Consider the following 18606-nt stretch of genomic DNA (forward strand, 5'->3'; position numbering starts at 1 on the left):
AGTAGCGTGCTCTATAAATTGTTTTGATTGATTGATTGATTCACTGCATAGCAGGCCACCACTTTTGACAGCAGTCAAAGCGTGTGTCCCCTTAGCCTTCACCCATAGAGGATAATAGGGAAATTTGACATTTCTCTCATCTCAGACTTTCCGGGTGGGGATCTGATGCAGCTCCTAATTGGCAATGGTGACACCCGCTTCTGTATCCATCCCACCTTCCCACATCTAGCAGTGTAGGACTGCTCAGGTTTCTGTGCATCTTATGTGAGACCCAACCATGTGCAGACTATCCTAATCACAGCAAGTGTGCTAGTAATTAATCAACTCTCCGCCTGCCACATTTCCTGCAGTGACAACAGCAACGTGATACGACCACCATAATTGACACCAGACTTTTTTCTATACCTAGGAAATACTTCAGTCATGAACCTAAGCAATAACTCATGCATAACATTGTGATTAAATCACCTTTGTTCACCGGTGCAAAAACCTTACACTGATGCATATGCATGCAGTAGGTGTGTTAACACAGTACCCGTATGACATGGTGCAAGAAACATTGCAAGCTACCACACGCAATGCTAAGTATTGTATGAGGTGGATCAGGCCCCACCTTGCCACTGTAGCAGTACTTTTTCCTTTTGCAACACAGCAACATGGTGTCTGGTGACGTGGTCCATGACGCTTTGTAAATTGTAACAACATCCAACATAGGCATCAATCAACCCAACACTCTTGCAACCATGCATCATCACCTTTTGCAGTTTGTGACACTTAAAGCAACCATAACCTTTCTGACAAGGTTCTAACCGGCAATGCTAATGGTAGCTGTGTGCTATAAATACTTATATTAGGGCTAGAGTCGTGAACTAGACATTCGGGCACTGTCCCAGTGCCCAGCGGGCCACAGGCTAGTGGGTGGCTTTTAAGGCTAGATGAGCTTCAGAAATCCAGCCCAGAAGCCCTATAGATACCCTCTTATTTGCAGACCACTTCCCACACCCACCTGAGGAACCGGCTTTCTTTTCTGACTCATAATAGCACCTTTCCACAAGTAGGTCCAGGTCAGAATAATGGAGCTGCAGTGAATATGAGTAACATTGGGGCATATTTACCCTAAAGTGGTGCAGCACGGCGCTGCCTCCCTTTAGAAACACAGGGATACGCCGTATTAACAAGAATACGGCGCACCCCTGTGTTTCTCCTGCGCCGGTCCTAAATCTGCTGCTGAGAGCCAACGCAGCCACCCTTGGGCCATGATGCAAGGATGGCTGTGTTGCGGGGGAGATTGTTTTTGTGCTGGAATCTTCAATGCAGCTCACATAGAAAGAGCAAACAATGAGAAATGAAAGAATTTCTTCTTGTTGTGCCATGCTAACGGCACCCCCGGGATGGTGTTAGATTTTGGGACTTCCTCGGATTTACAAAATCTCATAGATCTGGGCCAGTGTCAAAATTCAATGAGTGTTGCTGTGGCATGCCCACAGCAACACCCATTGCACAGCCCCTTCCACGCAAAGTGAATGGGCCGCATTTACAGGGTGGCGTTAAGCTACAAAAAGTGGCTTAACGCTGCCTTGTAAACATGGCGTAGTGCACAGCGCCACCGAAGCATCACAAAAAGTGACGCTTCAATGGAGCTAGGGTCTTGTAAATATTGCCCGTTGTTTCTTCCGTGGATGACTGGAATGGAAGCCAGAAGCTTGAGCCCATGGTTTAAAGAATTCCCCCACAGAGGTGATAACAGAAGTCCCACAGAGGAAGATTGTAGGACAAGCGTCATTCTGTGTCTGCAGCGGCAAACTGAGCAGCAGGCATTCAGGCGGGAAGAATGCGTTGTTGTGTGGTTAGCATGGTAGCTGCTTTAGGGAACTGGTAGGACATTTTGAGGCATGAAAAGGTGAAAGATCCTGCCCTTGACTGCATTTATTTCTGGGGAGGATTTATGCTTCAGTTAAAGGCTTTATGTAGAGTTTACAGACCAACATAATCCATTACAAATATGGCGGATATCCTGTTTGCCGCATTACAGTGTATTATCTGTGGCACTTGTAATATGGCTGACAGAATATCCGCCGTGCTTGGAATGGAGTAACATGTCTAACAAATTCTAACTAAGGCCCTCCTTCGAGATGCGCTACTTTTTAAGGTTATGTGCAACACATCTAAGATGAGTTTGGCCTCCGTCTCATACAAGAGCATCATATCAATATTGGTGCCTTGATGACAAAGCATAATTTATGGCATGAGCATCCATTGCCAATCCGCTAAATTGATCTGGTTTCCGGCGGGTGTAAAATCAGGTTTTAGGAGTGTACCTCTGAAAATGGTCCTGATGCTGTTAGTTACATGTGGCTTTCACATCTAGGGATTAAATAACAAGGGTGGACAAAGAACGCTATGGCCGCTTGAAACCTGAAAGATTTATCTGCAGATGGGAAAGCATTATTTGAGCCCCTCTTGGTGGATGGAGAAGTCCCGATCATCCTATATTTTTAAACATAATGTCTTTTTTCCATAAGGTAGCAGTTTTTTTCACATACATCCTGCAATGGCGATATCTCAAAGGAAACAGAATATCTTGAGGGGGAAATTAGCAAATGGCTCTTCACTGTGCGAGTGTCTGACATTTATGAGCAGGCTCCGCAGTCCACGAGGCAGAGTGAGTCTTTTCTGGTAATTGGTGTCATTAGTTTACATTTTACAGAATTCTGACATGTGGAACAACCAGATATTTTTCCTTAATTGTAGAGCTGTCATGGTAGATTCTAGTAATATCAAGCATTAAGGAAAGGATCCCAAACGTGTTTTACCTCTAGCAGTTGTATATTTGTGAAAGAAAAATAAATGTGATTCAGCTGTTGCAGCGTTTTTCGCACAATTACGAAGGTGTCCCATTTGCAGTGCTTAATTTGTAAAAAAACAAAAAAACAAAAAAAAATAAGTGCCAGGGCCCTCCTCAGGCAGCCACCACAGCTTGCACCACACGTTGCCACTGTCAGCACTGCCAGTGACAGTATTTACACAACTGTCTACCATCACATTGCTACAAGTGTGGGAGTTCAAAGTGTTCAAGGCCCACAAAGCTGTAAGAATGCTGTGGATGTCAGGTATTAGTTGTTTTTAATGTATATTGAATTAGTAAACAACTGTTTACAGTTCACAAACAGCGCCACCATGTGGCAGCTGTCATGAGTGCTAGTGTTGGCCATTAAGTGCTGGTGCTGAGCACCAGAAAGCACCGTCTTTAATTAAGCACTGCACATTTGCCACATTACACATTATCTGTTTCATAATCTGCAGATTATAACAAAAAATAATTTATTTCTAGCTCAAATGGGATAAAAATAAAAATTTCTCAAATATGGCAACCCCACTTCCTTTGAACTGGAACAAGCTTTGCAAAGTTTGACTCTTCATCTTTCAGTTGCGTACTGCTGAAATTGGCTGTTAAAGTGCTTCTAATAAGATAAAATATTTTCCCACACAGTATTATTGTGTGAAAAAATCACAAAAAAAAGAAGTAATACTGTCACAAAATGTGCCTCATTCTGCCGCTGTGCCTTTTCTTGCTGCATAATGTTGTCAGTCCTGCTGCATAATGTGGTCCACTTCTGCTGCATAATTTCAATGGTCTAGTGGTCCTGGTTATGATTTATTTCCAATATGATCAGTCATTCGACTATAGCAAGTTTAGAAACGATGTAAAGGAATAGATGGTAAGGCTGAAATCTGCAAAACAAGAATTCCAACTTTGTATTTCCTTTTCTTTGTGGAAAACGTAGGTCTTGAAAACACCCTGACTTGGTGTTGTATTACTTAATATATTGGTCCAGGGCAAAGAGCAAATCTATAATGTGGAAATACAACTTGTCACTTGAACCAATGCAATGAACTTGAAGCCTATCTATTAAAACATTGCAAATAAAGCAAAATTTAATTGTTATTCTCTATGCTGTGGGTGCATTAATACAAACCTGCTGAAAGGAAATGTTCCTAGTTTGAAGTTGTTTTTCATTAGTACCTGACAAGAGGAAACATTCATGAAGATTCTTTAGACTTCTCGAACCTCGTCATAATTTAGTTTTTGTAATGAGCTATTTAAGAACACACTTTTAGTTGCTGTAGATTTGTAACAATGATCCGAGTTGTCTATCACATGTAAAAGCAAAAAGAGCTTTCTTTAATGACTGTAGTATTACATACACATTAGGTGCTATAACATATGTAGCAGGTTTTACATCAACAATTGGATGAAAAGGATGATGTGTGTCTATGCTGTTGCTGCCTGGACTCCTAAAGATGATTGACTCCTCAAATCAAATACACTTGGCAAAGACAAATCATGACTGAAATACTGTAGACATCAATCTGCACCAGAATATTTCCACATCTTGTATTTGCAAATAGAAGCAGACACCCTCTTGTTTATGTTTTTGTTGTCCTGAGGCAACAGCACACTGACCCGAGTTGCTGACAGTGCCTCCTTCCAGGTATTTGCATTTCTATGAATGTCCTAAGCAGCACTTTATTTTTCTCTGTTTTTGTGTCTCTGCCTGGGACTAAGTGAACTGCTTGTGTAGTAAATGGATATGTTCATGCAGGCAAGGAAACATTTGTATCTGAGTTTTCTCTTAGTCCACAACAAACTTCTAAATGTGGATTCACTCACCATCTATATCACTCTTGCCTAGCATCTGGAGTAACTAATTAGAAGAAACTGAGTTTTGGTGTTGCTCACTGAGTTCCCTTGCGGCTTCACCTGCTGACCTCCTCAGTTTCATTTGTGCTGGTGAGAGCAGATAGTTTGATTTGGACAAAACATTGTTGTCCCTACTGGAACCACCTTAAGACAAAGCACCCCCCCCCCACCTGCCAGATGCCTTGACTTACCACTGAGGGTCTGATTTAGATATTGGTGGAGGGAATACTCCTTCACAACTGTGATGGTATCCCATCCGCTGAAATCTAAATCCCATTATATTCTATGGGATTTAGATTTTGGTGGATGGGATATCCGTTACCACTCTGTCACCGATGTGATGAAGTAACTCATCCACCAATATCTAAGGGCCTCATTACGAGGCTGGTGGTCGGACAAGCCAACCGCAAGACTCACGGTGAGGAGACTGCCGCAGAGCTGATGGTCTCCCCACCAGTCCCATTACAACATTTCCACTCGGTTGACTGGCAGAAATCAAGGTTTCTGCTGGTCAGCCCAGTAAAAACGGTGTGGCGCCATTGGTCTCGGCTCCACATGGAGCAGAGTCCAATGCCATCACAGTTGGGGGCACCCTGCACCCTCTTTGCAGACAGTATGCATTCCGAGGATGCTGGGCAGGGGAGGCCCCTTCATTGGACTTGGACATTGCAGGGACCCCCTGTAGCCCCCAGCACTGGCTTACTGCCAGCCTTTCCATGGTGGACAGATTGCTATGGAAAAGCTGGTGGTAAGTAGAATTGTAATCAGCCTGGCAGCGCTTTACTCTGTGCCGCCCTGGCTGAGTACAACTCAGACTGCCATCGGACCATCAGGAACCATGTTTCCGGCAGAGACAACGGGCGTTGTTGGTCTATGAATATTTCCTCATTCTTGATTTGTATTTTCCATCTTGCACAGTGCAAATTGAGAGTAGAAGTCTTCAAGCAACTCTGACAGGTGTCTGCAGAAATGATGCCTCATTCTGACCCTGGATGATGAAGGATGAACTGAAAGAGAAGGATGGGCATAGCTGTGGAAATGAGCAGTGAAACCTAAACTAGTGAAGTTAGGTAGAATCTTGTTTTCCTTACCTGAGATGGTTCTACATTGAGCTCTTCAGAGACAATTAAAAATGGTGGATAGGAATCCTGAGAGGACACTCTAAACTCCAGTAACTGTATTAAGTAGGTAACTTAGCTCATGAAGAATTGATAGGACTATAATAAACTTGGTAAATGGATATTCCCATTAGATCAAATCAATATTGCTGAAAATAAGGGAATTCAAAGTGGCAGAAAGTAAAGTCATGTTAATTATTTTACATATTTTACTCCAACTACATTTCTGTGTAATGTGATTGAAAAAAAAAGTTTGACGAGTTATTTTCATTTGGTTGCTTGGGTTTCAAAAATAACTTTTTTGATCTTGGGTCCAAAGAGTGGAATTTGTCTGCAAAGTAAAAAATACAAAAATTAGATGTAAGCTAAAGTTTTATATTTTTTATTTGTAATGTGCAATTGTGAAGGGCTTTTGCCTCGAGTTTCTTGCTGTAGCAATTTAAAATGGTTCTTTTCGCCCAGATTAGAATTTTCAATTAGTTATTTTTTGTTGCTCTGCCAATCTGTTCTTGCTTCCTTTCATCAAGCCCTGAGACATTGCTATCTGGCAGCATAATGAAGCATTCAGCACAATTACCAACGTTGAATATTTTAAAGGCTCCTCGTGGGATAAAGACTTTGTAGACATTATTTTCTCCAGGGTGTTCATGGTGGTCTAGACTAATTACTGATTGCAGTAGGCAAAACTGAATGATGTAAATGCTTTTGCAAATCAAATGTACTAATGCAGGAATTATTGTTATACAGTTTGGAAATCAGCATATTCTGCACAACAGCTAGAGCAGCTACTTTAATAAAAGTTCAATATGCAAAAACATTGGGTCTGATGGTGGAGAAAATTCCATTGGAGGATTGTCTTTCAAATTTAACACATGCCCCAGACATGCTCTAAATTGAGCTATTACTATTTTTCATTAAAAAAAGAACTAGATTCATTTTATTATGGAACTTTACATATGCGTCTCTGTTAGGATAGTTATCTCCGTGAATCTGGCATTGACATGAACTCTCCCTAAAACTGGTGCACTTACCTTTGCACCGCTAACACAGCATTATGCTGATAAGGTATCACATACATTTTAATTAGCTTTGTACTTCACATACTTTGTGGACTTATTATATCTTACTAACTAAGGACCTAATTTAGATCTTGGCGTAAAGGAATACTCTGCGACAAACTTGATGGATACCCCATCCGTTGCGTTCCATGAAAATGAGCCAAGTATTTGAAGTCCTTTTTAAAAACTTGTTGGCATGGTCCTATGTTAAAGTTAAGGATCTGCAGCCCTGATTTAATCAGGTTAAATGCTTTGGCTGGTAGTTCATCAGCACGGTGAATCATTTTCATGGAACAATCTAAGACCTTCCTGAAGCCATTGGATGGCAAAGTAAAAAAGTGGAATTATTAACAACACACCAGGGCTACATGAGATGGAAGGCGAATTGGTATAGTTTTATTGTTAACATAATTAAGATGTGTCTGAGTACAATCAAATAGTGGTGCTTCCTATTTTGATATTCTGTCCTGATGATGACCCGCCTGAATACATTTTTTTGATTGGGGTCGAAACGCTGACATTGTATTAGAAATTGTGGATTGACTTTTGAAAAATTCAGCAGGTTCACAGTACCTATGGTTACAAGTGCTTATTTGAGACCTCATGCTTTAAACCACAGTTTGATTTTAGTTTTCACGTAAGTAGCACTGCAACACTTATACTAACACATAATTCACTCACACTGTGCCGTTATACAGGAGCACCTCGATTACTTTACTTTAAATTGTTGAATTTAAGTTTCTAATAAATGATATATATTACTCACAAACCTCATCGGTACAGAAAGTTCTTAATGGTACAATGACTGTCATGGAGGTTAATTCATATCCTTCCCCCAGAGGGACCCAAACATTTTTTGTTATATTATTAACTTACCCAGGTCCCAGGGTACTGGTTTGCCCCGTTGTTTCAAAATGTAATGGTTTTATGTCAGAATATCACATTAGCAAAATCCTGGCTGATTAAAATATTATGTTCTAAATCCTGTTTACAAACATATCATGCACTAGGGGATAGTATTTCTATAAATTACTGTAATGGAGTGCTATATTTTATAAATGATATTTAGATCATGATAATTCTGGAACAATGTATTTTGCATAACTACATCACTGGCAACACCATCACAATCAGGGTTATGTTGGTGGTGGTCAAACATCATCAAAAAGTAGACTAGTATTTAGCAAATGTACTTTGTAGAAGACACTATAGGTCTTATTAATTCATGCTGGTACTTACCTCCAGTATTTTTGTATTTGAATACGTTTTGAGTGTTTTACGTTTGAGTGTCCAGACCTTCAGTCATCTAAAGAAAGCATATTGGCCTTATGTAAAATATTGTACAATATTTGTAGCATAACTAATAATAATTCATTAAATCTATTATCACATATTATCATATAATAGTTAATTCAGTATGCAGATTATTTAAGATCATTTAAATTCACAGTGATTGAAATATTATTTTCTTCTCGATTCAGGTGACCTGCCTGCATGATTTCTTTGGTGAAGACGATGTATTTATTGCTTGCGGACCAGAGAAATTTCGATATGCACAAGATGACTTTTCTTTGGACGACAATGGCAAGTACTCACTAATTATATTTTCCATCTGCTTTCAGCATATACTGCTGCTATTTTGCCTTAGAGTACTTAAAATGTAATTGGTTGATGATGGTCTCTGCAGAACAAGCTAAGCACTTATTTTTTGGATCAGAAGTGAAGAGATGTTCGCTCTTGCAAACATCCTTTAATATTTTCCAATACAATGATTTCTATCTGTATGCTGAAAATTTGTCTGCATGGTGATTTTCCTAAGAAAACAGGACTTCTCCTTTTAAGTTGTTGTCAGGAAAAAAAACAGTAACGTCCATATAATTTCGAAGGCACTATTTTTTAAAATTAATATTTAACATTTCTTTGTATGTGGATATTTCCCTAGGGTTTCACAGTGCTATACTGTGAATCATAGCAGGCAGAATATGTATACAAACGCAAATTACAGATATGTCTGATAATCTACTCACAGGAACAGGCAATGGATATTCCAAAATTGAAATGTCCTCTGAGTATGTGGACACCCACAAACTTACACACTTTTCTGATTCAAACACCTTGCATCTCTTCCCACATGATGAAGGGTAGCAATTTGCATGTAACAATGGTGGGAGTACATCACGTTCCTGGGCAGGAAGAGGATTGGAAGAACTTTCTGAAAATTGGTGCAGGTGCAGGTGCAGTGAGAGATTTGTTACTACAAGGAAAGATATTTTCACTCTGGAGATTAAATCAAAAATAGCAAATACATTTGTACTTGCTAAACAGATTTTTGCATGAGCAAATACTCACATTTATGTTTGTGTGTCTGAAAATGTCTAGAAACATGATATGATCACTAATCTGTAGTTGTAATCTACACTCAAGCAAGGTTATAAACCCACAGAGGCAGGGTTGAGCACCAATTACAAGTTATGTGGTTTACAACTCTTGTATAGAACTCCTCTCTGCACCAATACCAGTTAGTCGTTATTTCCACACCCAAATTATCCAGATACTGGACACTGGATCCAATTTTACTAGACGAATTTTCCCAAATTCGCTGCAGAAAGGGCCACATTGCAGCCTGGCCTCATTTTCCGGCCGCTGCTCAACCATCTGCCAAGACACAATGGAGTATGTAATGCTCCTATTGTCAGGCAACATCTTCTTCCCTCTTTCACCACTCTTTACGCCGTGCACTGGAGCCACTGCAGACATATATCACATTCTTTCAATAGGTGGTAACTGACTGTGTAAAACCCATGGAATCGGAAATTACAAGCGGGATATCGGCTGGTAACAAAGATTACACACAGCTATTCCCCTTTGTGTGAGGTTTACCTGAGAACTGTAGAACTTCCATATGGAGAGTCTGGCAGGTTTTGAAAATTAAAGTATACCATAAGTGATGGGTGGATTGCTTGAATGAATCTCAGCCAGTGGTAATTACTCGGGTCGCATACCAGTCCATCATTATTCTGCACACCATGTCACCTCAGTTTGGCCCAGCTATTTGCAAATCAGTCTTGACCGTGCTCCAGTGGGAACAGTCCAGCCCAAACTGCCAATTCAGGCCCTCCCTGAACTGTAACACAAGCAACACAGGACTGGTTTCTCCCTTGTTATTGGCTCATCAGCTTGATATTGAAAACTTACAGAGGGCTTGAAAATTCCAGCAGAATTCTGCATTACTATTAATATCAACCATAGGACTTTAAGTATGAGGCCCCTGTTTTCTGATTGTGGACAAATCACTTGGTGCATGGTGCCTTGCATCAGGTACAGTTAAACATATGCTGCTATGGGGCCCTTACATGACTGTGGTTTATTAAGTTTAAGGAAAATATTCTAAAGCATTCACAAGCAAGGGCTGGCCATCCCAATGCAATGGTTCACAGAGAGAAAAATGCACAGGTTCAAGCCCATCCAGGAGAGGCCCCCACATTTTATTCATTGGGTGGTTTATTAAATAAACATACATCCCTCTGAAAGATGGTAGAGGATAAAGCTCCAGGCTCACAGATAAGGACCGAGCACTTATCGTCTCCTAATAGGAGTCATGTATGCGATGCGGCACTCTGGTAAGTAGAGAAGTATTCAAAATGGGTCCTCTGGGCCATTCCTTGTAAATGTGATGTGCAATGGTTCTTGACATTAAATAATGAGGTTAGTTTCACAGTTCTGCTGCTCACGCCAGATTTCTTTGGTTCTCAGCAGCATTTGTTAGTGATTAGGCTCAGCCTGAAAAGATCTGCAACCCCAACGTATTTATGATGTCCTTTATTTAAGAGGCATATCTTTATGTGTTTGACTTACTATGCATGGAATCAGCCAGCCATCATTGCTGCAATAAAGGTTTTTTTAATTCTTTGGAAAGCTAGATGTGTTCATAATATGGACCAAACTTAGTTATAATTTTCCTATTTCCGTTTTTTTTTCTCCAAATATACTGAAGTAGTGACAGGTGAGTACCTGCCTTCACGGTTATCAATTTATGAAGACAGGATCATTTAGTGTAAGTTGTGTTTGAATATGCCAAAATGTAGTTAGACATTAGTATCCATGCGTTATATGTTTTATCCGTATAGTGCTTAAACTCTGAGGTGTCAGAGCACTTGCTGCTTAAGGTTATGGAGGCTGCAGTAATTGCTATTGGGGTGCTCAGTGACACCCTTATAATGAATCCAGTTGAAGGGGGCGGTGATAGAAATTCCACTAGAAAATCTGCATGTATGTCATCAGTGCAATACAATCGTTTTCTGCTTGGTGAGTACTCTGCAGGATTTCAGGGTGTATGGGCTTCCCATATTCTACGTCTGGTTATGGTGAATTTCGTCTTCCAGCGATTGCTGTCTTGTATGACCCTGAGTCAATTAAAAGATGGTAATGTGTGGAGAGATACAACTGTATCTTCTAGTGAAGGTTTTTGTAGAGGTGGCCATCTGGAATCTCGTGGATCAGTCATGTCATTTTTATTTTATTTTTTTATATTTCAATCTATACTACATTGAATCTGAAAAATGCAATTCATAATCAAAAGGTTTGTCAAAGGAAGCGGAACAACTTATCCTTATTGCAACTCTAAAGATATCCAATGGAACAAGCAATGTCTCAGCCATAATACAGTATATGAGGATTTTGTTTAAAGGTTTGACTTTAGTGTTGAATCAGTGTAGATTCTGCATAGTTCTGGATCTTCAATAGTTTCTGTAGATGTTGTTTCAGTTCTGCTGAGTATTTTTTCAGAGTCAATAGGGGAATCAGTGATTGTTTGTACAATTGAGTCTCTCTCCTGTTCAAAGTTTCCTTGATTCTTTGGATCCTTGAGAAAACAATCCGATAAGATAGTGGCAGCTTTCAGACACCAGAAGTATCTGTTTTCCCATAATTGGATGGGATGTTGCAAAGTTTTGACCTTCGACTTTGACATACAGTGATCAGAGAGCAAGCTAGTGTTTGTTGAGAAATAGAATCTTAGACAAATTATACAGTTAATAGTTAAACCGGTCAGCCATAGGGTGGAGGTCCCCAAAACTCTTTAACTTCACGCTCCTATTTTACTGAATTTGTTTTTGCTGGCGTTAGGGCTAACCAGTGCTAAAGGGCTTATTTGTGCTCACTCCCTAAAAATTGGCTTACACCTGATTAGCATATTTAATTTACTTGTAATACTAAATAGTGCAGATCCACTCTCGAAACCCAGCACCCTTCCTAAATCCACTCTCTCAATTAATCTCTGCCATTGGCCCTGTACAGTTTTCTTCTGCATTTGGACTAGGGTTGCGCTGTACAAATATCTCATACATATGTGCATACGTACCAATATCCAATCATACTTTAAGGAACCTGAAATTATACTTTCCAGATAAAAAATGCAAAATTAATAGAATAATAGGAATCCTCATTACCAAAGGCATGCAAACTTTTCTTTAATTGATACTATTCTGCATACAATTCTTTATGTTTAAATGGTTACCCAACAGTAGCTAATATATTTAGCTTGTAGAACCTTGAATTAGCAAAAAGAAGACTAAAGATATCTCAGCATGTGCTGATCCACCATCATCCAAGCAAGACTTCCACCCTAGAGCACTGCTGAGACGTATTTGTTTGTCTCTTTTGTGCAGCAGTCATTGTCCCATTCAATCAATCAATCACTGGATTTATAAAACGCTCTACGTACCCGTGAGGGTTTCATGGCGCTGGGGGGGGGGGGTGGGGGGGTGGGTGGGAGGGATACTGTTACTGATTGAAGAGCCAGGTCTTGAGGAGTCTTCTGAAGGTGAGTAGGTCTTGGGTCTGTCGTAGGTTGGTGGGGAGGGTGTTCCAAGTTTTTGCGGCGAGGTATGAGAAGGATCTGCCGCTGGAGGTCTTTCTTCGGATGCGGGGAACGACGGCAAGGCGAGGTTAGTGGAGCGGAGCTGACGGGTGGGGGTGTAGAAGCTGAGTCTGTTGTTCAGGTAGGCTGGTCCGGTGTCGTGGAGCGCTTTGTGAGCGTGGGTAAGAAGCTTAAAAGTGATCCTCTTGTCCACGGGGAGCCAGTGAAGGTTTCTCAGGTGGTGGGAGATGTGGCTGTGTCGGGGTACGTCGAGGATCAGCCGGGCGGAGACGTTTTGGATGCGTTGGAGGCGTAGTAGGTCTTTTGCTGGGATGCCTGTGTAGAGTGCGTTGCCGTAGTCCAGTCTGCTGCTGACGAGGGCCTGTGTCACAGTTCTTCTGGTTTCTGTCGGGATCCACTTGTAGATTCTACAGAGCATGCGGAGTATGTTGTAGCAGGAGGAGGAAACTGCGTTGATCTGTTTAGCCAAGTTGAGGGAGGAGTCGAGGATGAAGCCCAGGTTGAGAGCGTGGTCAGTCGGTGGGGTTCCTAGTGCGGTAGGCCACCAGGAGTCGTCCCAGGCGGAGGGTGTGGGTCAGAGGATGAGGACCTCCGTCTTGTCCGAGTTTAGTTTCAGACGGCTGCTTCTCATCCATTCGGCGATGGATTTCATTTGCTCGTAGAGGTTGGTTTTGGCAGTGCGCGGGTCTTTGGTGAGTGAAAGGATGAGCTGGGTGTCGTCGGCCTAGGTGAGAATGTTGAGGTTGTGTTGTCGGGCCACTTGTGCGAGAGGGGCCATGTAGATGTTGAACAGAGTCGGGCTGAGGGATGAGCCTTGGGGGACGCCGCAGATGATGTCGGTGGCTTCGGAGTGGAAGGGGGGAGGCGGACTCTCTGGGTTCTGCCGGAGAGGAATGAGATGATCCAGTCGAGGGCTTTTCCTTGAATTCCGATTTCTTGGAGGCGTGATTTCAGGGTGCGGTGGCAGACTATGTCGAAGGCGGCAGATAGGTCCAAGAGGATGAGGGCTGATGTTTCACCGTTGTCCATTTGGCATCTGATGTCGTCTGTGGCGGCGAGAAGGGCGGTCTCAGTGCTGTGGTTTCGTCTGAAGCCGGACTGGGAGTGGTCCAGGATGTCGTTGTCTTCGAGGTGGCTGGTTAGTTGTGTGTTGATGATTTTTTCAATCACCTTCGCTGGGAAAGGGAGTAGGGAGATGGGTCGGAAGTTCTTGAGGCCGTTGGGGTCTGCTTTGGGCTTCTTGAGGAGGGCACGGATTTCGGCGTGTTTCCATCTTTCCGAGAATGTCGCTGTTTCGAAGGAGATGTTGATGACCTTCTGTAGTTGGGGGACGATGGTGGAGCAGGCTTTGTTGTATACGTGGTGGGGCCAGGGGTCTGACGGAGATCCTGAGTGGATGGAGTTCATGATCTTGCGTGTCTCTGTGTCGTTGACGTTGGTCCAGGACGTCAGGTGGTTTGTGCAGGTGGGGTGTTCGGGGGTAGGGTCTGGCGTCAGAGTGGCGTTGAAGCTGTTGTGGATGTCGGTGATCTTCCGGTGGAAAAAGGTGGACAGTGCGTTGCAGAGTTCTTGGGATGGAGGGATGTCGTTGACGTTGGCGCTGGGGTTGGAGAGTTCTTTCACGATGCTGAAGAGCTCTTTGCTGTAGTGTGCGTTGTTGTCCAGGTGGTCTTTGAAATGGGATCGTTTGGCTTGTCTGATGAGTTGGTGGTGATTGCGGGTGGCGTCCTTGTGGGCTGTGAGGCTGTCGGGTGTGCGTTTGAGGAGCCATTCCTTTTTAAGCTTCCGGCAGTCGCGTTTGGAGTTTAGGAGCTCGTCGGTGAACCAGGTGGCTTTTTTTCTGGTTTGGTTGTCGGTGGGTTTCTTGAGTGGCACGAGGGTGGGTGGCGGTGTCTGGGTCGGTGGGGTCGGGGGTGGGTTCTGTGCTAGGGTGTTGGTAAGCTGGTCTTCTGTAACTTTGCTCCAGCATCGGCGGGGTGGCTGTTGGGTGCGATGGTGCTCAGTATGTTTCTTGTAAGTGAAATGGATGCAGTGGTGTTCGGTCCAGTGGAGTACGGTGGTATGGTTGAAGGTGACGTGAGAGCTTGAGGAGAAGATGGGGTCAAGCGTGTGGCCAGCGATGTGAGTTGGTGTGTCGACGAGTTGTCTGAGGCCGTGGTTGGTGAGGTTGTCGATCAGGGTGGTGGAGTTTGTGTCGTTGTTGTTCTCCAGGTGGACATTTAGGTCCCCGAGGAGGATGTAATCCGTTGAGGTGAGTGCGTGGGTGCTGGTGAGGTCGGCGAGGGATTCGCTGAAAGGTGCTCGTGGTCCGGGGGATCTGTAGATGAGCGTTCCTCTGAGAGTGGTGTTGGGGTCGGTGTGGATGCGGAAATGTAGGTGTTCGGCGGTCTTGAGGGAGTCGTCAGTGTGGGTGTCGACCTTGAGGGTGGATTTGTGGGCGATGGCTATTCCTCCTCCGATTCCGTTGGTGCGGTCCCTACGGATGATCTAGTAGCCGTCCGGGATGGCTATTGCAATGTCGGGTGCTGAGGAGTCGTTCCACCAGGTTTCGGTCAGGAAGGCTACGTCTGGGGCGGTGGAGTCGAGCAGGTCCCAGAGCTCGATGGCGTGCTTGCGTGCGGAGCAGGTGTTTAGGAGTATGCAGTGGAGGTGGTTTGTTCCAGTCTTTGTTGGTTTCGTTGTTCTGTCGCAGGTGAATCTGCAGGTGCGGCATGAGAAGGGTCTGTTCGTGTTCCTTGGTGAGGACTGGAAGCAAGCTGCGATGCGGCCGGAATTGAGGGCGTTGAGTTGGTCGGGCGTGTAGCGGCGTCTGGAGGTGCAGGGGTCTCGCGGACCAGGGGGGGTGGCGCTGGGCGCGGTCCAGGCGTGGCCGAGCGCAGACGGGCTTGCCTCTGGCACGCCTCCGGCGCGCCAGCGATGCGGACGCGCATCGACCGCCATTAAGAATGGAGGGGGGAGGGAGGAGCAGCTGGGAGGCGGGAGGGAGCGGCGAATAGGGGTGTGAGGGGGCGGGGCCGCAGGGAGGCAGCGGCGGGGAAAGCGGCTCAGAGAGAGCCAGCAAGGGGAGCGCACAAGGGGCAAAAGCAGCAGAAAAAGGCACAGAAGGAAACTGAGGAAAGAACGGCACAGTAATTCAAGGCACAGAAAACGAGTCACAATAACATGAACGGCACAATAATTCAAGGCACAGAAAACGAGTCAAAAAAAGTTAAAAAGGCACAAAGCACAAGTCTAGTGACGCTTACCAGAGCCCACTAGACACCAGGGATGAGGTGCAGGCGGGTGCCTGCGGGTGGATGAGGGCCTCGAACATGCGATCGGCAGCGGGTGCGGGGTCAAGGGCAAGGGTACAGCTTGGTGGTGCTGCGGACGTGGGGGAGCGATCTCCTGACCAAAATCAGGTCAGAGGTCGCTCACCCTCGACGCGCAGCTAAATCAAATCAAATCATTAACATTTATAAAGCGCGCTACTCACCCGTGCGGGTCTCAAGGCGCTAGGGGAAAGGGGGGGGTTACTGCTGCTCGAAAAGCCAGGTTTTTAGGAGTCTCCGGAATGCGGAGTGGTCCTGGGTGGTCCTGAGGCTGGTGGGGAGGGAGTTCCAGGTCTTGGCTGCCAGGAAGGAGAAAGATCTCCCACCCGCCGTGGAGCGGCGGATGCGAGGGACGGCAGCGAGCGCGAGGCCAGAGGAACGGAGGAGGCGGGTGGGGACGTAGAAACTGAGGCGTCGGTTGAGGTATTCCGGTCCCTTGTTGTGGAGGGCTTTGTGTGCGTGGGTGAGAAGTCGAAAGGTGATCCTTTTGCTGACTGGGAGCCAATGCAGGTGTCTCAGGTGTGCGGAGATGTGGCTGTTGCGGGGTACATCGAGGATGAGGCGGGCCGAGGCGTTTTGAATGCGTTGCAGGCGATTTTGGAGTTTGGTGGTGGTCCCAGCGTAGAGGGTGTTGCCGTAGTCCAGGCGGCTCGTGACGAGGGCGTGGGTCACGGTTTTTCTAGTGTCGGCGGGGATCCAGCGGAAGATTAAGAAGGGCATTAAGAAGGGAGGGGGGAGGAGCAGCTGGGAGGCGGGAGGGAGTGGCGAATGGGGGCGCGAGGGGGGCGGGCCGCAGGGAGGCAGCGGCAGGTAAAGCGGCTCAGAGAGAGCCGGCAAGGGGAGCGCACAAGGGGCAAAAGCGGCAGAAAAAGGCACAGAAGGAAACTGAGTAAAGAACGACACAGTAGTTCAAGGCACAGAAAACGAGTCACAATAACATGAACAGCACAATAATTCAAGGCACAGAAAACGAGTCAAAAAAAGTTAAAAAGGCACAAAGCACAAGTCTAGTGACGCTTACCAGAGCCCACTAGACACCAGGGATGAGGCGCAGGCGGGTGCCTGCGGGTGGAGGAGGGCCTCGAACACGCGATCGGCAGCGTGTGCGGGGTCAAGGGCAAGGGGACAGCTTGGTGGTGCTGCGGACGTGGGGAAGCGATCTCCTGACCAAAATCAGGTCAGAGGTCGCTCACCCTCGACGCGCAGCGACCGCCATTAAGAAGGGAGGGGGGAGGGAGGAGCAGCTGGGAGGTGGGAGGGAGCGGCGAATGGGGGCGAGAGGGGGGAGGGCCGCAGGGAGGCAGCGGCGGGGAAAGCGGCTCAGAGAGAGCCGGCAAGGGGAGCGCACAAGGGGCAAAAGCGGCAGAAAAAGGCACAGAAGGAAACTGAGGAAAGAACAGCACAGTAATTCAAGGCACAGAAAACAAGTCACAATAACATGAACGGCACAATAATTCAAGGCACAGAAAACGAGTAAAAAAAAGTTAAAAAGGCACAAAGCACAAGTCTAGTGACGCTTACCAGAGCCCACTAGACACCAGGGATAAGGCGCAGGCGGGTGCCTGCGGGTGGAGGAGGGCCTCGAACACGTGATCGGCAGCGTTTGCGGGGTCAAGGGCAAGGGGACAGCTTGGTGGTGCTGCGGACGTGGGGGAGCGAACTCCTGACCAAAATCAGGTCAGAGGTTGAAAGTACTGCAGACCTCCTGAGAAGTGTAGATGCTTTCATATAAAGGTTTAGCAGCCTTGGTGAGCAGTATTGGTATTGTCCTATATGAGTGTGGCTGCCCTGCGGAGAAGCGTATGTTTTGTCTGAAAAAGTGTAGCAGCCTGGTCGAGAAGTGCTGCCATTGTCCCATGAAAAGTACATCAGACCTTCTGGAAGTGTTGATGCTTTCATCCTTCATATAAAGGTTTAGCAACCTTGGTGACCAGTTGCCGTATTGTCCAATAAAAGTGTGGCAGCCCTACAGAGAAGCATTTGATTTGTCTGATAAAGTGCAGCAGCCTGGTCGAGAAGTGCTACCATTGCCCCATGGAAAGTACAGGAGACCTCCTGGAAGTGCTGATGCTTCCATATAAAAGTTTGGCAGCCTTGGTGAGCAGTGTTGGTATTGTCCTATATAAGTGTGGCAGCACTGCAAAGAAGTGTTTGTTTTGTCTGATAAAGTGCAGCAGCCTGGTCGAGAAGTGCTTCCATTGTCCCATGGAAAGTTCCGCAGTCCTCCTGAGTATTGTTGATGCTTTCATATAAAGGGTTATCAGCCTTAGTGAATAGTGTTGGTATGTGCTGTATAAGTATAGCAGTGCTGCAAGGAAGGTTTGACACAGTAATAGAAGTATAGCTGCACTGATGTAAAGCGTTTGTTCATGAAAAGCAAATAATTCCTGCTGAGAATTGCTGGTACTGTTCCAGGAAAGGCATTACAGCTGTGTGAGGAAGTGTGGGTACCGTCCAATAAATATATGGCAGTACTGATAAAAAAAAGTATTGGTCTAAACCAATATACATATCCCAACCATCAACAGACATATGGGCA

At 45.1% G+C, this 18606-nt stretch overlaps 1 protein-coding gene across 16 annotated transcripts in view; it reads left to right on the plus strand.

Moving 5' to 3' along the window:
- Positions 1-18606, plus strand: part of DCX (doublecortin) — a 231716-nt gene that overhangs the window by 120020 nt on the left and 93090 nt on the right. For all 16 annotated transcript variants that reach the window (XM_069211310.1, XM_069211282.1, XM_069211359.1 and 13 more), the window contains exon 4: positions 8360-8462. In XM_069211310.1, the coding sequence (XP_069067411.1) occupies positions 8360-8462 (103 nt within the window). The remainder of the gene's footprint in view (positions 1-8359; positions 8463-18606) is intronic.

Source organism: Pleurodeles waltl, chromosome 2_1 (genome assembly GCF_031143425.1).
Source record: "Pleurodeles waltl isolate 20211129_DDA chromosome 2_1, aPleWal1.hap1.20221129, whole genome shotgun sequence".
NCBI lineage: Eukaryota > Metazoa > Chordata > Amphibia > Caudata > Salamandridae > Pleurodeles > Pleurodeles waltl.